Raw genomic sequence first — 23,395 nt, 5'->3', positions numbered from 1 at the left:
TAGGGCTTTTTGAGTTTTTTCACTCTAAGCAAAAATAATATGGTCCTTGCCATCAGTACCTGATGCTGCGGGCCATAATTATAGAAAAAAAAAGTCTATTCTGCTTTTTATTGGCTGTTTTTTTTTATAGCATCGCTTGATGTCTCTAAAAACATATGGATTGGGTAATTTTATTGCATGAAGCCATTTTTTTCATTGAATTGATTATTCAAGTAGCACAGAGGTTAAAAAATGTCCTTCAGAGGTCAAACTTTATCAAATCAAACAACTTTATAGTTTCAGTTCAACATTTAGAGAGCCAAAACTGCTAAAGCTGCCTTTACGAGTGGAAATGGATTGTCTGTGGGTGAAAAGTGGTCAAATCTGAAAACAGAATGCAACTCCTTATAACGCCGAAGCATATCAAATTTGCACTAGTTGCCTCTATTTCAAAGTGCATCAAATTTGCTGCTCAACGCTTGTCCAGTAATATGTTCATAAAGCAGTTGAGTGTGGGAGGAGCTACTGTCAAATGTTGAAGCATTGACTGTATATGTCAGGGATAGGCAACTCCAAGCCTTTATGGCCGACATACCCTACTCTGGCATGTTCTAATTGGCTGGACACACCTGAACCAGGTAATCAGTCCTGATATCTGGAAATCATGCATTTCAGAAGCCTGAAGTTGCCTATCTCTGGTATATGTCGTTTACAACGCACAAAGGACACGGATGATGTTGAGAGTTTATTGCTGATTAGGTCTCCATGTCTGGGTTCCTGAGATCATTCAGAGACTCTCCCAGTACGGTGAGCTTCACCATCTGAATGACTGCTGCTTTCAGCGGTACTTCTGTGACTCCGTTTGGAAAAAAATATAGATCATCTTTTTTATTGTTGCCTTGATGAAAAAATAAAATCATTGTGAAGTTCAAGAGGAGAACGATAGATTGTCCTCTATAGTAGTTTTGGTCTCCACCCGTTGATCACATCATCAACACATTACATGTCAAATTGGAGTTCCTGATTGGTTGACAACGTGTCTTCTATGCCAAAGTTTCAATGTTGAGAAGGTCAGCACCCGCGCCTTACTAACGACTAGAGGAGGGGTGTCGAACTCATTTTGGTTCAGATCTCAAGTGGGCCGGACAAGTAACAGGTTAGCAAAATAAAATAACCTACGGTCAACTTGTCTGTAGCTTTGTTTTTGTTTTGTTTTTCTTCTCAATTGGAAAAAATATCTCAAACAACCTAGTAGCCTAATCACTTATTGTTCGTTCTCAGAGGCCAATGGATTTCAAGTAAAACGTATTTCACAAAAAAAAAAAATTAAGTTTTAAATCTATTAATTTTTATAAAGAATGAATATTACTCATCTGGCATTGAAGCAATCCCAATAGTAAACTCTAAATGGGGCTATGGAAAAAATAAACACACTTCCAAAGATATAAATGTGAAAATCAATGAATAATTTAACTAAATTGAACTTGCAAACATTTGTGAACATAATTTGGAGTTAACCTAACTTCCTCTCCTGAAACTCTGCATGGTTTGGCCTTCATCATATTTATTTCTTGATCTCTTATTATACCAGTCTTGCTTTTCCTTTGCTACCCCTAGTGGTAGAATTACACATTGCAGTAATTTCTTTAAAGAACCAAAACTCGCCACAAGAATGGGCAAGAAACATGTGTTTTTGTTTTGTTTTTTTCTTCATGACTGGGCCGGATGAAACCATCTTTATCTGTATGTTTGACACCCCTGGACTCGAGTCTGGCATATGGGCACCGTACGACAGCCTCACCCTGTGTCCAACTTCCATTATTCTTACGAAAACTTCACAATACACTTACCAGACGCAAAAACAATGGTACATTCCATTTACATACCGTAAATTTAACACCCTTTAACACCAGAGCTTTCAATCCCTTAATGCACACACTCTTTGACGAATCGTAACTCTTCGCCATTTACGTGATCGTTGACAGATGATGACTCAGAGATGATTGGCTTTGCATATCAACTTTGAACCAATGACTAACTTAAGTGTTTAGCTGTCACTTTAGTCACTGTAGTGTTGCATAACAGTGTCAAACCACTTCAGAATCGGCTAGAATCACACAGTTTGCGTGAATGGATTAAGAATTATGGTAGTATGTCAACACTGGAGCTAAAGTGCTGTTGTTACAGGGATAACTCAAATACAAGCAGCATCTGTATGGATGTATGACTATACAGCTCAAAATGTGGTACCCCCCCCCCCCCAATAACCTGCTCTTTGCTGGAGCCACAATATTCAGTTATTCTCTGTCCATGTTGTTTCTAGCGTGGTAAATATTCTAACTGCAGACATTTGGATGTAAATGAATCTAAATGTAAATAAGGACCGTCCAGTGTCTTCATTGAATAAAATAATCAGGAAGCAGCTTAGCAGGATTATAAGTGACTGTTGGTATTTGCGTGACATTTAAACTTTCACGCTAATTAAGCGGACATTCTGCGGGTCAGAACACGGCCCTGACCAGCTCTGCTTTACCTTCACACCGCATGCTTCAAGGAATCAGCTCTCAGTTTTATGAACCGTCCAGCGGTGTCGCACAGAACACCTGCTATCATCACCGGATTTTAAAGAGCCATCGCAAATGTTTCCTCACTGACAAACTGCTCTGTTCTGCTTCCATAGAAACTCCAAGTCCAAAAAAAGCCTCATCATCTCCAACCAAAGCACTCTGCTGGCGGTGGATGCTCGCTTCTGCCTAAGAGGCTCTGAAATGAAATTATAGCTTTAAAATTGCTGACATTTCTGAGTTCAGTGGGAGCCTAAGCACAGCCGGATCTGGCCTCACACTAAAGGTTACATTTATGAATAAAACCACTTTTTTAGTGCTACACGGAACACACGCGTTGGTCTGAAATGACTCAGAAAACACAATTCTGTCCCATTTGGAGGTGCCTTATTTTGAAAAGATGTCAGTCGGCAGATAAAACCCACAACTCAGGGTGGAATTATCCTGCTCTTCCATCCAAATCCCCACCGAAAAGGGAAAGCAGCAGCAATGTAAAGGAAACTGTGAGCTGAGGAGGAATTGGTGAATACTTTTTTGGTGTCTGGAATGATTTTCTGCTGGTTTAGTGGGGCAGTGGGAGCTCTAAGGCCTTTTTTTGTGTCCATCGGTTTATGGCGAGATTTGAAATCCATGTCGGGATTTTTTCAATGACCTGGACTGCAAGGACCAGATTGTTTGTGACTATTTACAGTGTGGGAGTTTTTCCTTTAACGGTGTTAGCATGGTGAACTCACAAACGTGGCGTTTCCTTGTTAGTCGCATATTTTTTCAAAATCAGGAATATTGTGACATTTCTTACATGAGTCTTTGGCTCAAGATGAACCAAACGATAGAACATAAGATATGAACATATTAGAAATGTGGCCGTGGTCCAAAAAACCTCAGTTGTCAAGGAAATCTGAAAGTTTACTTTTACCGATTCTTCTAAAAATTATATAGTCTTGTTTGTCATCCCGAGGCGACCAAAAACAAAAATGGTTACTATGGAGATAAAACGATAGAAAAAGCCACCATTTTGAAAAAAGTAATTTTTTTACATGAAAAGCTCCAACCGGGGGGGGAGGGGCGGGTAGCACCTGCGGGCCATCTCCACTTTTTTTTTTTTTTTCGTCAGTTCACTGGAGTTCAGGCGAACTAAAAAATGCCTTTTCTTTTTGCTAAATGTAAACACACATACAAAGGCTATGGGGTAATTTTAGGGTGTTTTATCAGTTTATTCTTTTAGATTATCTGAAAATGTTTGAAAAATAGCAACCGTGTGTTGTTTTTTCTAAAATATACAGTCTGTGTGCAGAACAGTCGGCCTATGGAGACACTTTGCCAACTTCCACTTGAAGAAGGTCTTAATTAGCCGCATTAATTAGCCTCCAAACTAAAAATCAGCCACCCTCAGTCAACAGAAGGGTGGGTGGACCTCTAACCCCACTACAGTTGGATGGAAGCCATGTGGGGGGCCACAGAAGAATGATTCCCAGGTCAGCTGAAGCATCTGCAGTGTCCTCGCTGACATTCAGCCGCACAATGGAACACGGCTTCAGGAGTGGTTGCCATGCCTCCCACCGCCGCTTCTGTGACTTAAAGCGACACGCGAGCCGGCTCCAGCATGCGCACATCGCTGCATGCCGATTGGCTGCTTGGACGCTCTGATACGGAGCTGAACGTTCATGATTTCTGGGAGCCGCCTGCTCCGTCTCGCTCCATATTTAACAAATCTTGATTTAGTCTACATGTCTAAACTATGTTATAAGTTGATGATGTTCAGTTTCAAACTTTAGGCTAAAAAAAGACATTTTTTCAGTCTGTGGTTGAGGATTGGGAGCCGTTTCAGGGAGATAGAGAGTGTCGAACCACAAACAAGCTGGACTTGAACCACATGCACTCACACAATTTCTCTCTGAAATTGCTTTGCTTTGTGAGCTCTGTGAGGATCAAGTGGAGAGTCAATCATTTTAGGTTGAAGTGATCCACCTCAGCTCCAAGCGGAGGAAACCAAACGCGTTCCAGCCTTCAACTCTATCCAGGTTTCACGTTTTCAGGGTAGCTGTTCCTTCATGAAAAAGTTTTTTATTTTGTGATGAGTCGGCATGAGTTAGCATGAGTGAGCAGCTTTTTTTTACATTGTACCTGCAGAAATACATGAAAGCCCTACAGAGATGAAAAGGAGGAGTCAAAAATGTCAAGCAGGAATAAAAATAAAAAAAGAAAGTTTTTGCTAAATCTGAGCTCTTTGATAAGCACTGCTAATGGCAACAGCTCGGGGGGTGAAGAAGTTCTGGATCCTTTTGAGGTGAGTTATGGAGGTGAAACCATATAAGGTCGTGCTGACACTACTTCAGTTCTACAGCAAATGATCACTAAAACGGCTGAATTCCTCTTCACAGAGTACCTTAGATAAAATTATCTGATTGATTTCAGTTGTTAGATTTTGCTTTGGAATACATCAAACTGCTGCAGTGTGATTGGCTAAGTCAATATTAGCTTTTAAAAAGATCAAACTTAACCCTAAGACTTATTTTTATATCTTTGATGCAGATAGTTTTGCAGCAGAAAAGTGTGTTCTTAACGTATGTGCTCTGTATTTTTCTATTTTTTTTTTCTTATAAACTGCAAATATGATAGAATTGATTTCAACCTAATCAGTACAAACCTTTTATATCAACTATTTATCAGACCCTCCAGGATTTCACGGCAGATATTTAGGATTGTTGTGGCAGTTTTTGTGAAAAGTTGCAACTTTTTTTTTTTTGGAAAGCACCTCAAATAAACGTATTTTTCATATTCTAACTCTTGTTATTGTGACAACTACTCTAGGAAAATACAGCATCATCACTGTTTAATCGTTGTTAGAGCACGGCTCCCGGGAAGGAGTCGCACGGCTAACATCTTCACCAGTGACTGTCGCCACAGTAGATCGGTCAAAGTTGCAGTGAAAACATAAAGTTGCAGGATGTGCACTCATTTCTGGGATTTGCTTGAATTTGCGTTAACAGCTGCATTTGCAACATCACAAATTCCTAAAGGGAGTGACTTAAGAATCCACTGTGTCCTGATTATGTAGCGTTTATTACAATAAATACATTTTAATACTTTTTTGGGGTCAAAAATTGTTCAAACCCAAAGCATTATTGTCCATATTTTCAAATCTGTAAGCATTGATGTGCACTGGTTTTTCACGGAGAATTCTGGGAAATTTCTAGTAGTAATTTTGGAACAGTAGATTTGGACAGCAGTAAAAATGGTGAATGCTCTGTTTAGTGAGTAAGGAATTAAACATAGTGTAAGTCTACATTTCTCCTGCAAGATAGTGCTTTTTCACTTAAATATGCCAAAGATTAATGAAATATTTGAATTAACAGTAGATGATCGGAGAAAAAAATGACAATATTTTACTAATAAGTGTGTGGAAATGGTTGGAAAAAATGTCTAAGAAACATTTTTCAGTACATTTATGGATAATTCAAGGACACAAATGTTTTAAATACATCTCTGGAGTAAAATTGAAATGATAAAATATGTTCGTGTTGTGGTGATAATGTGTAGAAGTTAACAAAAACATGACAAAGATTAATGGGTTGTATTTAAGAAATAAGGGGTGTGAGAGGCCGTATCCTAAACAGATGGATGATGGGAAGTGGGGGCACATCTTTTTTTTATTATGTAATTAAAATGCTTCTGTAGATATTTCTGTAACTTTTACTTTGCTCATACTAAACAAATAAACAAATATCAAATATTTGAAACCAGCTCAGTTCTTCTTCAGTACTTTGAAAAATGTTGTGTTGTTTTTCTATTGTTCAGAAGGAGGAAAACACTTTTTGTTTGTGCTTTTGTCTCTCTTTAGTCACTGTGAGATCCTGCTTAGTTATTTTGAAAACGTTGGACTAAAACTGAGAAAAGTGGGAAAAGTCCCAGCCAGAAAAAAAAACGCACAAAGACAGAGAAACATTTTAAATTCAGAAATTTCTCAAATCACTTCACCAGATGGCGTTTGTATAATTGAAGACGCTGACAAAAGTAATGAATATTTGCTTCTCTTTTCTTCCCAGGGCTGAGCCGTCCTGTTTTTTTATTGTGGCTTTAATTAATTGGTTGTCAGCACCGTTTATGGTCTTTCATCAATTAAAAGTAATGCTAGCCGGCTGCCTTATTATTTTTCCCTGCATGCACATTCATTTTCTTTTTTCTTTTTTTTCTTTTTTCAATCACGGATTAAGTACAATAGTCCCTTCGGCTCCATGGACAATTCAGGATGGATACGTCTGCTTTGTTTGGATGGACTAAAATCCCTGAAACTACAGGTATAAATGTAGCTTTTTTAAATATTTGTCCTCAAAACTGACAAGGATAAATAATAACCCTCAAGATGATGTTGATTAAAAAAGACAGCTAATATATGACAAAATGCTTCCAGAAATGATGTCAGCACACATCAAAAAGGAGCGGGAAAATGAAAACGTTCATTCTGATTAGAGGGGATGTGAAGAAAAACAGTTTTAGGTGTTAAACTGTAATTTTTTAACATTTATTTTGTCAATTTCTGACAGTTTAAAGGAATAAAGAGAAGAAACATAACACTAAATTACTGATTTCTCATTAGGCACATTTTATTAGGACATCTAAGGAAATATAATAATGGTGAAAACCATTTACCCCAAACAATCCCAAACAATCACTGACTGTAGAAACCTCAAACTGGACTTTAAACTTCATGGATTCTGCATCTACAGATTCTGAGACTTTGATTTCCCAAATGAAATATGAAGTTGACTTTTATTTATCTTTTTCCTGGTAAAACAGTTTCAGACTCATGTGTAGCTTAGCTGGCATTTTCGCCTGGGAGTGGAGGTTCATGGTTCATTGATTCCAGTCTAAGTCCGCCTTGTGATGCTTCCCCAGATTCTTAAATGGATTTTTCTTAACAATCTCCTCAAAACTTCTAATTTTCCTTGTTGCTTATGACGCTTTACCCATCATTTTCCAACCTTATGCTCCATTTTTTTGTAAATAGGGTTGGGTACATCCCTCTGAACAACCTACTCTTCTTCTGAAGGGTCGTCTTATGGACATCCGCCAACTCAGCAGTCAGAATTACCAGGATGTATTGACCTGTGGGCTGCAAACTCAAACACCCAAATTAGCAATAAATCCACAGAAAATGGCCCCAGAAATGGGCTCGAACAAAGAACCTGTCCATCACACCCCAACTCCCATTTGTGTCCCTTCAATGAAAAATTATCTATGAAATACAATCTAGGCTGAGAAGAAGAGAAAGAGTCAACTCTTAAAGATTCATTTGGGTGTTTCTGTCATGTGTGCAGCTCATTGTGGGTGAATGAAATCAATTGGAAGAGCCATAAGAGACTGCTGCCTTCAATCAATACACACAGTAATAATGGAATGCCCCTGATAGCTGAAAGCAAAGACAGAGCATCTGGCAGAAACTGTACGTGGGTTGTTTCAACCTGAAAATATTGGCACTGCAGACGGGGAGTTGGCTTTATCAGGTGAAGACCACACATCTCCACACACGTCCAGCTCCAGGGAGGCCCAGATGGCGTGCCAACGTAGTGATTTTAGACGTGAGCAGAGATCGTCAATGAAAATAATTCCTCCCGTACGCACCTCGGAGGATGATTTGAAGCTGAAAAATCCCACAGCGGGATGGCAGAACTGTTTCCATTCCTGGACGAGACCCGGTTGATCCTCTAACTTGGTCAGTGGGCTTTGAAGAAGAATCAATTTTTACTGTTTTAGCGTGAGCTTCATCCTCCGCACAGGAAAAAGCCGAATACTTCAGGTGAGGATCACACTGGAACGTGAACTTCTTCACAGGTAAACATTGACGAGTGGATGCGAACAAAGGACGGGAGGATTTCTTGGAAAAATAAAAAAGCTTCTCCACCAAATGGAAGGTAGAAAAGAAGGACTCTTACAGGTTACAGAGTTTTCCCTGAAGTGCCTCACTTTAAACACAACCCCAAATATCATGAAGGAGTAAACAAACTTCACAAAACAGATCTATAATTAGTGCTTTTACCCCCAAAAAGAAGTCTATTATTCTCAGCAATGAATAAATGAAGTCGGTATGATAATTAGAAGTGTCGCTGTGACTCATCTCAGACGACGGATCTGAGATCCGAGCGAAGGAGCTATCAATCAGCCTCCACAGACAGGTATTCTTTTTAATCCAATCAGATGGCATAATCAAGCACAATGCCTGTGATTTTTACCAGCCTGGAGAAGTTTCTTCCAATTGAGCGGCCTGTCAGAGAGGCTTTGATTGGAGCTCGAGCTGATTTCCGAGTCGAGGATGTTTTCTATCCGCGCCCTTTGGAGATTCAGACTAACAATAGCCCCAAGTTCTGTTTCTGAGAGACCGAGATAAACATTTGTTTATTTTCAAAAGGGAGCCTAATTTTTCAAGGGTTTGTGTTCGTTTATTGTTCGGCCTCAATGCTCCCCCTCTCATCTGTCCAAATCCCGCTTTGATCCATAATTGACGATGTGAATGACAGATGTATTTCAAATGGAAGGCAGATCTGCAGAGACTTGCTCAGACTCCTACTGTCAATCACAGCAAATCCTGTCTATAATCCTTCCATAATCTGCAGAAATCTCAATATTCTGATTGAGCCGGAGACGCGTTTTTAGTAAAAGTATCAGGAATGCTTCAGTCACTAATATTTCCATAAATGACCACCATGCTCCTCAGAAACGATGCTCAGCACGGCTTGCACCTTGACCTAATATTTGTTTTCTCAATTCCTGGTTTCAATATCTCCCACACACATTTGCAAAGTAGAAAAACATGTGGGGGCATGCATCACTCTCTGCCTCGGAGCGCTGTAATTACTCATAATTCATGACTGTGAAACATAATGTCGAAATTCCAGCAAAGCCTATTTTTATCCATCACGTTTCCATGATAACGACTCGTTTTCCGAGCGTGTACACACGATGATGTCACCAAAACCTGTCATTTATGATGCTAAATTAGGTAGATAAAAACATTTAAGTTAATGGAGCACACAAATAGATTATTTGATCATTTTCAGACAAAAAAAAATGCATTTAGAAATTCAAGTTTGACTTCTTAAACCTGTTTGACACAAACTTGAAAATGAATTTCTGTTTGTTAGACACATTGTTGTCAGGACTGTAACTGTTTAACACAATGATCCAGTGAGTTTCCTGCAATATAGCAACTACTACTCTAGTTTATGGTTCCATCTCTACAATGTAAAGCCAGACAGTAAAATGAAACAGCTTTTTCTATTTTGTTTATGCAACAAAAGACAACAGAAACTGCTCCTTTTTGACTTGCTTTTTGCCAAAATAAAAAAAACAGAAAAATTGAGAGGTGTATATATATATATATATATATATATATATATATATATATATATATGAATGAACACATAAGGACACATATTTCCAATTGTCCATTCTGCAGGTCATCAAGTGACATATTTCACAGTAAAGGTGATGACTGATTGATTAGCTCTTTAAAAAATATGTTTTTTAAGGACCTACAATTCCTTTGTGATGATGATCTTCACAATTAGTAAAATCATTAAATGAATAATTAGTTACATGTCAAAGAGTAATTTTTTAAAACAAATCTAATAATACCAAAGTAAATCAAGTGGAATAAAGGTAAATCAAGGTAAAGTTATTCAAAATGAATGGAAATAGTATTTTAATCTATTATTTGAATATAGTTACCAGTTAGTTAACTTATGAAGCTGTGGAGGATTTTTTCTTTTAGGTTAATTGTTGATGTTTTGTTTCTTTTTTTTCTCTAAATATACTAGTATGTTGCGCCGATTAGTAAAAAGAAAAAACTTTTCCAAATGGCGATGACCGCCACACCTCTACACATGAAGAGAGTGATCGTTGTGGCTTCATGTGTTGAAGAATCTGTGAAAAAGCTTCAGCTTCCTGAGTCTGAACTGTCCACAAACAGCAGCTGCAGCCTCTGGTGTCACTCCGACTCAAGTCAAAAAATAACCTTATTTAGTTTCCATTTTCTTCTTTTTATAACATGAGAAAAAAAAAAAACGAACAAACTCCTGAGAAGTCATCCTTGACCTGGAGTTCAGCCTCTCATTTCTTTAACCTTTAAATGAGGGACGGAGAATTTTGAAGAATTGTTGAAGCTTGTTAAAATTTGGCAGATGACTGCAAACAGACGACCTTTACCCGCGGGTAAAAATAGGCGCAGGTGAGCCCAACTGACACTGTGCAGTGGAGATGAAAACATATGGAAGGCTAGGGAGCACATGGAAAAATAAAAAAGGAGTCACAAAAATAAATAGGTTGAGTCGGGTGGTACTGTACCTTGATTGGCTCTGGGACTTGAGGTGGAGGTGGTGGTGATGGAGGTGGTGGTGATGATGGCTGTGGTGGGGGAAGGAGTGGTGGTGGGAGCATCTGGATGAGAGGACAAACGTGTCAAACAAAAGGGGGAGGGGACAAATGAACATCAAAGACACAAAAGCCGAGAGACCACGCGCGGGAATCTCGTCTTTTTACGTTTTTTTAGCCTCGCACATAAAAAAGTGCCATAAAAGTGAAATAAAGACACACAAAAAGGAAAAGGTGGGATATAAATTATTCAACAGAAAACAAATGAGGAGCATTAAGCAGGACTGCTGGTTCTGACCGGAGACAATTTCCCTCACAGCTTTTTCCCGTTTTTACTTCATTAGCTGGGTTAGTCTCCCCACTCTGACAGTGACCAGTGGGAGGTATCAAAGTGACATTTTCCCTGTCGAATGGCCCGGCTGCATTGATATGAAGCCGGCGGCGGTGGCGGCGGCGTCGGCGGCAGCTCTGCGTGGTCGCAGACCTCCCGCGTCGCTCTGATTGCCTGCGAATGGATTGGAAAAACCTGTTGGGTTTGTTAAGAGGTGCTGGGAAAAAATTAACTCATTTGTGGCGAGGAGGACGGATTGTCCACACCTTAATGAAATCGGGTGTTAGGAGGACTCTGGGGGGGAAACGGCGGGAAACAGGAGGAGGTGGCTGCAGGAGGAAAACGGTTAGCGGTTGGAGGAAAATTTGAGGCTTATGCAGGAAAAGGTCAACGAGTAGAGCTGTGCAAAAATATTTTATGGATAAAAAAACTTTTATTGAAGATGACTGACATCAAATTGGTGTGTAGGAACTTATTTTACCTGCAGGTGGCACAAAAATTCACCTTTGAATTGATTTGAAAACGTTTCAATTCAATTTTGAGTTTACACATTTATACACATTTGTTTAGAAATGCATTAATAATCTAATATATGATTTTAATATATTTACAATAATCTGATACAGTTACTGTAAAATGCATCAGTGAAAAATGAGATTATTAATATCACACAGAGTTACATGGATTCTCAAAATGAGAAACTAACAAAAATGTTCAGATCATTAACATTGTAAACATTGTTCTGCTTCTCCTGGAGGACGTTTCATTTTGGCCACTAGGTGGCGATCACGGCATTACACCTTATTCAAGAAGAAGACAGACTAAGGAAAAACGATTTTTTGTTAAATATTTTTTACTTAAAGGAGTGTGGAAAATTCACGCCTGTGAGTTTATAAAGATGTTCATTTAGTCAATAATGTATGTTTACGTCGACTGAGCGTTAGCATTAGCCGTCCTATGGGAAATTCCATTAAACGTTAGCATCAAGCTAGTGTACTTTAGCTTTGTGTGCTAAATGATCTAATTTTTTTCTGAATTGATTGATCTATTAAGCTTAAAACTTTAATGAATTTTATTAACCCAGCCCTAGTCAGTTAAACACTATAAAACTAATATAGTAATTTTTGCATATTTTTATAAAATAACATTTAAAACAGTGTCAGGAATTGATTAAAATAAATTAACTAATTAATCGCAAACCTGGAAAAAATTAATTACAATTAATCATGATTAATTTTTATTTTTATTTTTTTAGTTACAGTATTTGCCAACCTCTTATTAATTACAAATGATCAGAATATAAAATCAAACACATAGCTGTACTTAGAACGTTTATTTTTATTCCTTTGGGCCTCAAACTCCGTTTTTGTCTACTTTTCAATTTACCTTTGTCTTTTCAATTTGAGACACTACTTTCTTTCTTGCTTCCTTATTTGGTTGAAAAATAATAAAGTTTTGGGAGAAGTTTGATCCAGCTGGATCTCGGCTGTCCACTCTGAACTGCTCGCCTCTCGTAACAGCGGTGGGCGGGACTTTCGCGGTGAACCGCGGAATTTTTGCAATTTTTAGACAACACCAGTGCTCGTTGTTGAAGAGAATTCATGTTGGTCCCCACCCCAAAATAAAACAATGATCAGTTTCCTCTTTGGATTTCTAATAGCAGACAGTTCCATTTGGCTCCGCCCACCAAAGCATTTGCTCTGCATTACAGCCGTCAGATCGACGTTCATCTTTGTCCAAATAAAAATTCGCTTTTGTCCAAGAACTGCAAATAGATGCCATATTACCTCTAAAAACAGCAACGTTTGTAATAATTTAAGTGAAACAAAAGAAAAAAGAAGCAATAAAAACACATTTTAAGGTAAATCTTTATAAGATTCATCAAAAGAACAGAACAAAGAATACCAGCTATACAGAAGTTCAGTTATTAGACATTAACAGCATTAATAATGTGCTTATGAGCTTGTATGCTAATTAATATCTTATAAATGTCCTATAAAACTGTGTAATCAATATGAATATCTATAGTTCCTCTCTTCCCAAACACCTTGTTCTCTGTCTGCAGGACTTCTGGATATTCCTGAAAGTTTAAAATTCAGCTTTAGCGACGATTCCCGACATATCGCTTCGGTCTTTACATTCCAGGGGATTCTGTTCTGTTATTTCAAGCAATAAAACAAACAAAAAAGCCATAAAAAGATAAACAAACAAACATATTTGTCAAACTTAGATAATAAGTCATGAGTTGATTGGAAAAAGAGAATTTCCAGGTATTTTATTTGTTTCGTGTTATTTTCTTCTTTTCCTGTATAACTGATGTTTGCGTTCGTCTTTGTTCAGGTTTTTGTTTTCTTCCCTTAGACTCGTTTTCCTCTCCAAAGTCCCCCTTTCTTTGGTCTGGATAATTACCCTGAAAACTCTTGAATGAAGTCTTTTGGTCGAGCTATAAACTCATTCGATTCAAATAATCTTGATTTTTTGGAAAGATTTGAACCAACGTTGGAGCTTCCACGTGCTAACTTTAAAGAAATGTTTGTTTCTGTAGCACAAAACTGTAAAACACTTTCTAAAGTTCTGTGGAGAGGACTCTAAATTGTACCTGGTTGTTTTTGATGTCTTTCCTGGGGGCTCAGACGTGTGTTTATGATGTAAAAGCAGTCTCTTTTGGGGGGCAGAAATGGTTCGAAATTGCTCCCAAATTCATATCTATTACTTAAAAAAAATAATCTTTTTTTTTTTTACTTTTTGCGAAGTGCATGCAGCTGCGCAGATCTTTGCCTGAAGCAAATTTGAAATTGCAAAAGTGCCTGAAGGTAATCCGAATCAGCATTCACGCTGCGCTGAAGTAGGTCATGTTTTTCATCCATCAACAACGCCAGAATTCAAAGACAACTTCCACAATTCAACAGGCAAAGCCGGACAAAAGTGGCGGCTGGGCGGTTCGCTGGCAGGAACATTTTGGAGCTGTAGGTTGTGCTTGGACGGCAGAAAAAAAGTCAGGGCTTCCACGGAGCGAGCAGACGCCCGCGCTCGTCACTTTCCAAACACCAAAAGAGAATTCAAAGTGAACTTTCCCGTAATGTACGTTTTTCTTTATGGTGGCTTGCTGATGCAGTGTATCAAAGAGCGCGGCGGCTCATTGACTTTCAAATGTGACAGCAGAATGTGCTTTTCCTCCCGCTGAGTCATCGGGCCTTGTTTACTGATGAGGCTTATGAATCAGGGTTTCTGCCCCGAACAGGCGGAGCAGGACGGCGGGAAGCTCCCAGACACAAACTGACAGGAACCGTTTCATCTGGAGAACAACTCCAAGTGAGCGCCGCGTGAAAGCCTCGCCGAGAAAATGCAGTTTGTAATTACGCCTAACAAGATAAAGCAAAAAATAATAAACCAGAGCAAATAACATTTTTATTTAAATAAAAAAATAGCTAAAATGGTGTTTATAACAAGTTCTTGTTGCATTTTTCTGATATTAAGAAAATTAAGCTTAAATTGCATTTATTTATTCAACTTGCTGTGTATAAGGAGCAGACAAAAAATGTAGTTTAAAAACAATCGTCTTTTCTGCACTGAGCTCTAAGTGATGGGGAGGGGAAGAGGGGGCGGGGTTGCATTGAATCGACAGCTTCGCTCACAACTTAAAAAACAAATTTTAAATAAACTTCTGCTACTTTGCAGAAACTATTAAATAAACTTTATTTGCAGACTCTTAGTCCATAAAAACACACAAAAACATAAATAGACTCATTAGAAAAAATATTTTACCAGCTTAAAATCCGCAAAATTTAGCTTTTTTTGTCTCATTAAGATCTAGAAATACGTAAAGTATTAATAAAATGAGACTAACTACTCTGACAATAGAAAAACTTGATTTAAGACTTAAAATTTCCAATTTCACCGTAACGTTTATTCAACTTTACTGATGTTACTTTAAAGTTCGATAAAGTTAGACTGGTATTTATTTTCATTGTTTTAAAATAAAAAAAAAAAGATTTATGTTCTAAGAATAAGTTTTATGTAGAGGTTAATCTTTGTTTCTGTTCCTTCCACGGTTGTTGCTTGAATCTACCAGTAAAAAATAGTGCACTAGAGATTTCCCAGAAGTCGTTGCGAAAAACTAGCATGCATCGATGCTAACTACATTAGCAAATATAGACCACAATGCATTGCGGTCAAACAATTTTTGTGAAAAAAAAAAACATGTTTAAAAGTAATTTTTGAAAAAAGAATTCACATTTTCATCGTCAGAATACAGCAGAGAAAACTTGGACTATTTCTCTTGTCACTGACAACAAACGGAGCTACAATTATGTGCAAGAAACTCAAAAAATACAAACGTTTAGCTTAAAATTAGAAACAAATATACTTATTAATGGGCTTTCTAACATTCAATTTGAAGAAATTCTGAAACAATTTTGTTTTTAGCTTATTTCCCCCTTTTTGAATATTTAAGTATAACTGTGTTTCTAGATTTTGATATTTTAATATAATATTTCTTGTTTAGTAAAAATTAGTTTTGACACAAACAGATACTTTGACTACTTTCTAGTAAATTTCTAATTTTAGATTACAATCTTTTGCAGTGGATACCCCAGAAAACAAGATTCTTAGATTTTTAAAACGGCATAATTATAACAGAACAACTGGAAATGATTTAAAAATACATCAGAAGATGGTCGGAGTGGGACAAAAAAAATAAAAAGTAACTTGTATTTGCAATTTTTTTTTCTGGTCTATTATAGAGAGAAAAAAACAGAAAACTGAGACAAAGCTGTGATCAAGTACCAAAAAAATAATAATAGTATGTTTCTGAGTGGCAAACAATGTGTAAGAAACTGTGAACTTTCATCAGCAGCTTTCCAAAACACATTAAGGTGTTGATGCAGCTCGCCAACAGCTGTCACATATAACACAGGTTACACCTCCTGGTGGATCCGAGTCCGCTCCGTCACGGTGACCTAGTCTGTTACAAGTTTAGTAACTAAACTACAATCAGTTACTTCTTAAATACTTTCAATCTGGTATGTTTCACGTCCAGATCTCCTACATCCAAAATGAAAAACTATTTATTTTTTTTAAATCCAATAAAAACATCCTCCACTTTCTGCTAAAAAAAATACTTGCAGACCTGTCAGAAATATGACTAGGATTGGGATTATTAGATTATGATTAGAATTTTGCTAAATCTGATACATTTGTTGGCAGATTGGTGTATTTAAATACATTTATTTCTCTGTTTAGATTGAAAAATTAGGAAAGTGTGGACTTTAATGTGGAATTAATTGGAGGGTGGAATCAACCAGTTTTTGGGGGGAAAGATGTCGGTTCAGATTACCTCTTATACGCCCTCTTTCCTTTAAATCACATTTGTCAAATTCAAGGGCCGGGGGCCGGATCCGGCCCTCCAGATCATTTTATTTTATTGTTATTAATGACCCGATGTTATCTTGCGCTTATTTCTAACTTGTATAATTTTGACAAATTATATTTTTACAAAGATTGAAGTTAAGTTATTTAAGGTTTAAGTTGATTTATTCTGGAATAATATTCCTGCCTTTTTATTATTCATGATTATGTTAAAAGGTTACAGTTTTAATTTTTTTTAAATGTGCATTCTGTTAGCTTTTTGGACTATTTTGGCATTTACTAAGATTTTTTTTAGGCTATTTTGAAGTTTAGCTAATATTTCAGCTACATGCTAGCTGTTTTGACTCACGTAAGATTTTTTTGTCATTTTTTAGGCTAATTTGGCATTTAGATAATATTTTAGCTGGCTATCAGCTTTAGCATTTTCAGCTTTAGCTCAATTTCAGCATTTTCAGCTATTAGCACTAGCATCTTCAGTGGCCAGATTCAGCTTACAGCATCACACTAGCATGATTGCAGTTAATGCTATAAATGTAGTTCATATGTCTAGTTCATAATGTTAAAAGTTACATTTTTACTATTTTAAAAATGTAGTTTTATTGTTCAATAAATGTTCATTCTGTTCGGTCTGTGATCTACGGTGTTTTTTTGTATTTTGGCTTCTTTGTACGATTGAGTTTTTAAATGATTGGTTACATTCTGGAGCTCCACCTGCTGAAACTTTCCAGGAGAAACTTCCAACGAACTTCTTCTCTTCATCAGTCAGACTTTTATTCCACACAGGCGGCTCAAGCGGTGCTGTTTTTGGAAAAAGTCACTCTGGATGAATCCGGAGGGGATAACAGGGATTTCTGGAGAACTTTAATGGAGAGGAAGTGTTTTTGGAGGAATGAGGAGGACTGGAAGCAGAAGGGACGCCAAACATCAGCTGTTGTGCAATAAACTCCGGAGGTGGAGGAGGAGAAAACTCAGTTACTGGAAACAACTTAAAGCTTCAGGACGGGTTTCAGCCGAGTGTGAACGCTGTGTGAAGAGAGGGAGGCGCCGAGAGTTCAGAGCCCAACAAACTGGCTAACGCGGTTAGTGTCAGCCAGACGCCGGCTGCTCTCCATCACTTAGGGTCACAATCGCCTGGAATCAAATGCTGCTGAAGATATGAGGGCCCTGGGTGCATTTGTTCTGGCTGTCAAGATGGAGGTCCAATAAAGACTAATGACGAGAGTTCTGATCATTTTTAATCTTTCTGGGTCAACCTGACCCACAGAAAACAATGTAAAATACGATAACAGAATAGGGTTACAGAGTTTTCATCATTATTTTTTTAATAAAACTGCTTTTTTTTTTAAAGGCGAAATGTTTTTATTTCATCCTCACTTATAAATAAAAGTGATAATTTTAAGATAATTCCGTAAATTTAACATATTTAACTTTTCCTGCTAAATTAAAAAAAAATGACACTTTAAACATAATAGAAAAAATTTTGACATATATTTAGTTATAACATGTTTATCTTCTTTATCTTCATGTTTATCATCTTTATCTCTAATAGGACCTCAAATTTGACAAAAACATGTTTCTACACAAAACATGACGTTAAATTTGTGATTATAATTCAAGGCAATTCTGTCTGTAATTCCACCTTAAAAATTATAAAATATCACATTATTGCAGAAGTATAAGTCATTAGAATGTTAATGCTCAAATTGTTTACTTTAAGCCATTTCTGGACTAAAAAAAAGGAAACAACAATAAAATTGCTGAAATATCAAATCTATTTTAGATTTTAATTCATAAATAAAATACATTATTCTATTTTCATCACATCATATTCACTTATAATAAATAAACAAAAATACATAAATAAAATTGTAGTTATGCATACAGTAGACACACATGACACATTGAATACATTAAATATAAGGATTAATATAATGACTGTTGACTGGCAACGTATTGAAAAATAAAATGATGTTGGTAAAAAAAGAATAAAATCAATCAGGAAGTAAATAACTGATTACCGGTAAACTTAATTTCCCTTCCTGTTATAGTCTCTAGTCTAAATGTCGTCCTACTCCCATGCTCACTACTTTTTTATTTTTTAAACGGCAAACATGTGTTCTGATGATGAAAACGTTTATTTTTTTTATATATCTTTTATTATTATAATGATTTTTTTTTTTGTGCAAAAATGTGTTCAAGCGCAATGCATTGTGGTTAATATTTCCCAAACTCGTGAGCTATGATGTACACTGGCTTTTAGCAGAGAATTCTGGGAAATTTATGAGCACTCATTTATGGAATTGTAGATTTAAACAGCTCTAAAAAATGGCAAATCCACTTCGTAAAAAATAAGACATTTTTTAATTGTCCAATCATAAGCTTGCTTCTACCAAGTAGTCAATTCTAATTGGCTGGAGGAGAACCACAGTTTTACACATAGGCGTAAAACTATCGAAATTCTAGTAAGGTTGAAAAAAAAACAAATGTGAAATTTCAATTTCCACCTCCTACAAGGAAAAAAATAGTTTTTTTTTTCCAATAAATGTTTTTTTTAATTTGTTGTGTTTCCATTAAGCAAATGTATCATCTCAAATCCAATTTGTGTAGTTTTCATAGTCAATGGAAACACAACCAATAAGAGATGTGCGTTTTGTAACACTTTTCTTTCAGTTTTTCTTCATGTGAATAAATTATTATGAAACTTATACTTAATTGAAAAAGAACAAATAAGAAAAAGAGTTTGTCTGTTAAAAGGCTAATTTGTCTGTTAAAAGGTTTATTTATGGTTTTAAATGTCAAATAAGTACATTTTTTAGCTTGTATTCATTTAACTAAAAAAAAATCTTAAGTTAGTTGAAATTTTTATGTATCAACCATGAATAGAGATGTTTATCGATTGATTTAAAGCTTAACCAATGCAGTTTGGTTGATACAAAAGTGAAGTATTTTAGCCGTTTTTCTACCAATCTTGTGAGTTTTCTCTCTTTTTCAGTTTGTTTTGATTGAATTGTTTAACCTGGATTGAAATGAAATGACAATTTCTGAGAATTGGACTTTTTTGTGCTTGATTTGTGTTTCTGTGAAGGATCTTGGGGCGACCTTGGTTGAGAAATGAAAAAAACCTTTTTTTTTTTAAGTTAAAAATTGTAGCTGGAAAACTTTAGCTATATCTAAGACCACTTTTTATCTGAAAAAATGTTTTATTAAGTCAACCGAAGCTGCGCTTGGTCACAGTGTGAAGGCTGAGAGCTGAAGCCGTCCTCGCCGTCCTCACAGACCGTGGATGTAAATTGTCGACTGCAGGGGTTGTGCCGCGGCGGTGAGGGTGTAGGAGCAGCAGGTGGTGCGTTCCTGTGTGCAAAATCAGCTCTGCCACGACATCCTGTCTTCCTATTAGCGAGGCAAATGTTCAGCACAATTTGCTGCAGAATTACAGCAGACATTAGTGCTGCGGAGTCTGCAGACATCAAAGTCATCAAAAGAGAAGAAGGGATGAAGGCCCGCGGTTTGGTGGTGACTGTTTTCTTCTTTTATTTGCCCACATGTTGCATTCTCTGTGCGTCTTTGTGTTTCTCTTACCGGGGGGTGGGAGTGGGTGGATGAGAGAGGGGGAACTCGCTGCCCTCACCACGGGGTTGTGTTGTTCAGAATACCAGAGTCAAACAAAATGCCTGCGAGTTTTTACAAAATTCAAACCTGATGCAAGCGGAGCAACACCATGACGTTTGAGGACGGCTGTTTCTGCAAAGACATGCATGGAAAGCAGACGCACTCAAAGAATGAAGCTAAACTTGCTTTGAAACTATACTTTTATTATCGTTTTAATTTTGTTTTTAGCTAAAATCAATGTTTTTAAGACATAGTTTCTGCTTCTACATATTAGAAATGCTCTTTTGGGTTGTGGCTAATAACTTCAGGCTAATTTCCCAGCATGCCTTTGTTAACACTCTCTCCGGCTAGCTTATAGCACCTCATAAGCCCAAGCTAACATTAGCAAAACAAAAAAAAATATTGGATCTATCCAGTCGTAAAGTTTTAAGCCGGGTGGCAGCTCAAACAAGGAAAACGAAGATCTATTTGTGCAGAGAAGAAGACTTTGGTCCGTCACGAACCGGAGCTTTTTCAAGCATCCAGTTTTCATCAGATCCTGATCCAATGAGATTTGAATAAAGTACACACTCAGAAACGCAGTTTGACTCTTAAATTATTTAATGTACGTCCTCCATCATGAGGAAAAATGCTAAAACTTGAATTTTAATTGGAGTGAGTCTTTACCCCTTTAAACCTGAAAAACAAAATATTTAACAAAGTGCAACTTTTTAACCGTTAACACGATAATTCAAGCAGATTATGAAGGAGAAAAGCAGCACATGTGCTTATAGCCAACTTGTACAATTTTGACAAAATATATCTTTATGGAGAGTAAAATATTGGAAGTTATTTAAGGTTGATCTATTCTGGAATAATATTCCTGCCTGTTTTTATTCAAGGTAATATTAAAAAGTTACATTTTTAAAGTTTTAAAAATGCGGTTTTAGAGTGTTCAATAAATGTTTTTCCTGTTCGGTCCGCGACCTCAGGTGTGTTTTGGATTTTGGCTCCTTGTGCGATTGAGTTTGACCCCGCTGACATTTAGCATGTGTAAACAAAATTAAGATCTTGGGTCTAAATCTTAAGCTTGTGATGAGTTTTTAACTCAAACAACTGAATCTCAGGAAAGTGTTTAAATAATCATCTTATTTTTCTGTCGTAGCAAGAAAAACAATCTCATTGAAAAAGTTTTTATGCAGCAAAAAATAATTTTTCTGGGAGATTTTTGTAGAATTTCTAGGGTCTGTTTTTGCAGTGTAAAGCCAAAAACATGCTTATCATATTCCTGTTTTTTTTGTTTTCCTGTTGTGTGATGTTTAGAAGATGAAAAAATCAGTTTTTGTTTCATCTTGTGAACATTTTGTGAGGCTTGTTTTCCGTCTCCATCATCCCACAGAAGCAGAATAATGGAGATCAGAACAATGGATGCCTTTTTGGCTCGTTTGCTCTCCGAACAACTTTTAATGGAATTAATGGGAGCTTTTTTGGCATCCAGCTTCGCAGTCTGTTACTGCAGTTCAGCCAAACTAATGGAGTTCTATGAGGATCCACTGTTCCACTGGTAAGAAAAAAGAAAAAGAAGAAGCCGACTGTGCCGAGTCAACGCTGAACGTGTGAAAAGGGCTCATGCAGCATTTATAGCACTGAGCATCACTTAAAGTCAACTCAAACAGCTTCTCCTGAATAATGAAGATTTATAATTTAAGACATTTTTACGCCCAAAGAAACAAAGAAGGAATTCCTGGATGTTGGAGTGGAGCGATGTGGGAAAAAAGGAAGAAAGTTCAACAGATTTTATCTATCCATCCATCTTCTTGACCGCTTCTTCCCTTTCGGGGTCGCGGGGGTGCTGGAGCCTATCCCGCCCACTGATGGGCGAAGGCGGGGTACACCCTGGACAGGTCGCCAGTCTGTCTCAGGGCCTCAATCACACACATTCACTCTCACATTCACACCTAGGGGCAATTTAGAGTCACCAATTAGCCTATGAAGCATGTTTTTGGACGGTGGGAGGAAGCCGGAGTCCCCGGTGAAAACCCACGCATGCACGGGGAGAACATGCAAACTCCACACAGAAAGGTCCCAGCCGGGATTCGAACCGGGGCCTTCTCGCTGTGAGGCGAGAGCGCTAACCACTGCTGCCACTGTTGAGTGCAGCCCTCAACAGATTTTATGAAAAATATACATATTTATAAAATTCAGGACTCCTTTCATACGTCGCTACTAAAACAGAGTTACTGAATAGTCGAAGTTCAACTGGTTTAACTTTCAACAAAAGTTCAAAGGTTACATTCTTTGTATGTAGAGAAAACGATCTTAAAAACCTTTCATTGGAAGTGGTCGCCTGAATCCATGTTTCTGAAGGCAGTGTGAACATAGCATGACATCTACATCACAGATGCTAATGAGGCGTCAAGATGCAACTACCCATTTTTTTTTTTTTTTTAAATCCTTAGTGCAGTTATACCCCCAGGCCACCGGGAGGCTCTTGATATGGACAGTTGAGTTGGGATGAAATATGGGTATGGCAAACTTTCAACTCATGAACGGTCCTCTTTTATTTTATATGACCTTGGGAACTTCTCAGAAGAATGACAGTGACGTGATCGTCATCAGTTTTTACCGGACCAATAAGCTTTTAGCCTTAACGATATTGTTAACGGTGCCGGCGTAACGGCGCAGCAACAGTGAAGATTGACAAATGCAGGTGGCTGGAATAGTGACCGTGAGCAAAATGGTACAAAGTACATCTGTATTTTTCCAAAGTAGATGCAGACAGCGCGCGCCGTCTCTAATGTAATAAAAACATGGTTCGTGAGGATGAAAACACCAGTAAACCGTCCAAACACCGCGCTACAATACATGTAAGCAGCGCTGTTGTTTCAACAGGTGTGTGCTAGCATAACACAAGTGGAGCACGTGACTAGAGTGTTTATTAAAGATAAGTGCAGGAAATTTGAATAAAAAGGAGGGAGAAAATGAATACTGTAAAAAACAATGATCATATAATATTAACAGGATGAAAGTTTATATTTCAGCTCAATAATAATAAATTATCTGACATAAAATGTCAAATGAATTAAAAACAGCACATTGTAAATGTGTATTTGCACATTTATTGTTGTTTGAAGCGAGAAGTCCATTTGATTTACTCTGCATTTGTGTTCTTACCTTAAAACATATGTTATTTTTACAA

General features: G+C 37.2%; 1 protein-coding gene across 6 annotated transcripts in view; it reads right to left on the bottom strand.

Annotated features, from left to right (window-relative positions):
- The window catches only part of LOC112142621 (cell adhesion molecule 1), a 565,507-nt gene that overhangs the window by 41,449 nt on the left and 500,663 nt on the right, over positions 1-23,395 (bottom strand). For 3 of the 6 annotated variants that reach the window (XM_024266107.2, XM_024266109.2, XM_024266113.2), the window contains exon 8: positions 10,884-10,976. The exons of 2 other annotated variants lie outside the window; for them this stretch is intronic. In XM_024266107.2, coding sequence (XP_024121875.1) covers positions 10,884-10,976 — 93 coding nt within the window. Of the gene's footprint in view, positions 1-10,369; positions 10,784-10,883; positions 10,977-23,395 lie in introns of those variants that run through there. One more of the 6 variants, XM_024266112.2, reaches the window with a different exon arrangement.

The sequence above is a fragment of the Oryzias melastigma genome, linkage group LG14 (genome assembly GCF_002922805.2).
Source record: "Oryzias melastigma strain HK-1 linkage group LG14, ASM292280v2, whole genome shotgun sequence".
NCBI lineage: Eukaryota > Metazoa > Chordata > Actinopteri > Beloniformes > Adrianichthyidae > Oryzias > Oryzias melastigma.
This window is presented reverse-complemented; position numbering and strand designations above follow the sequence as displayed.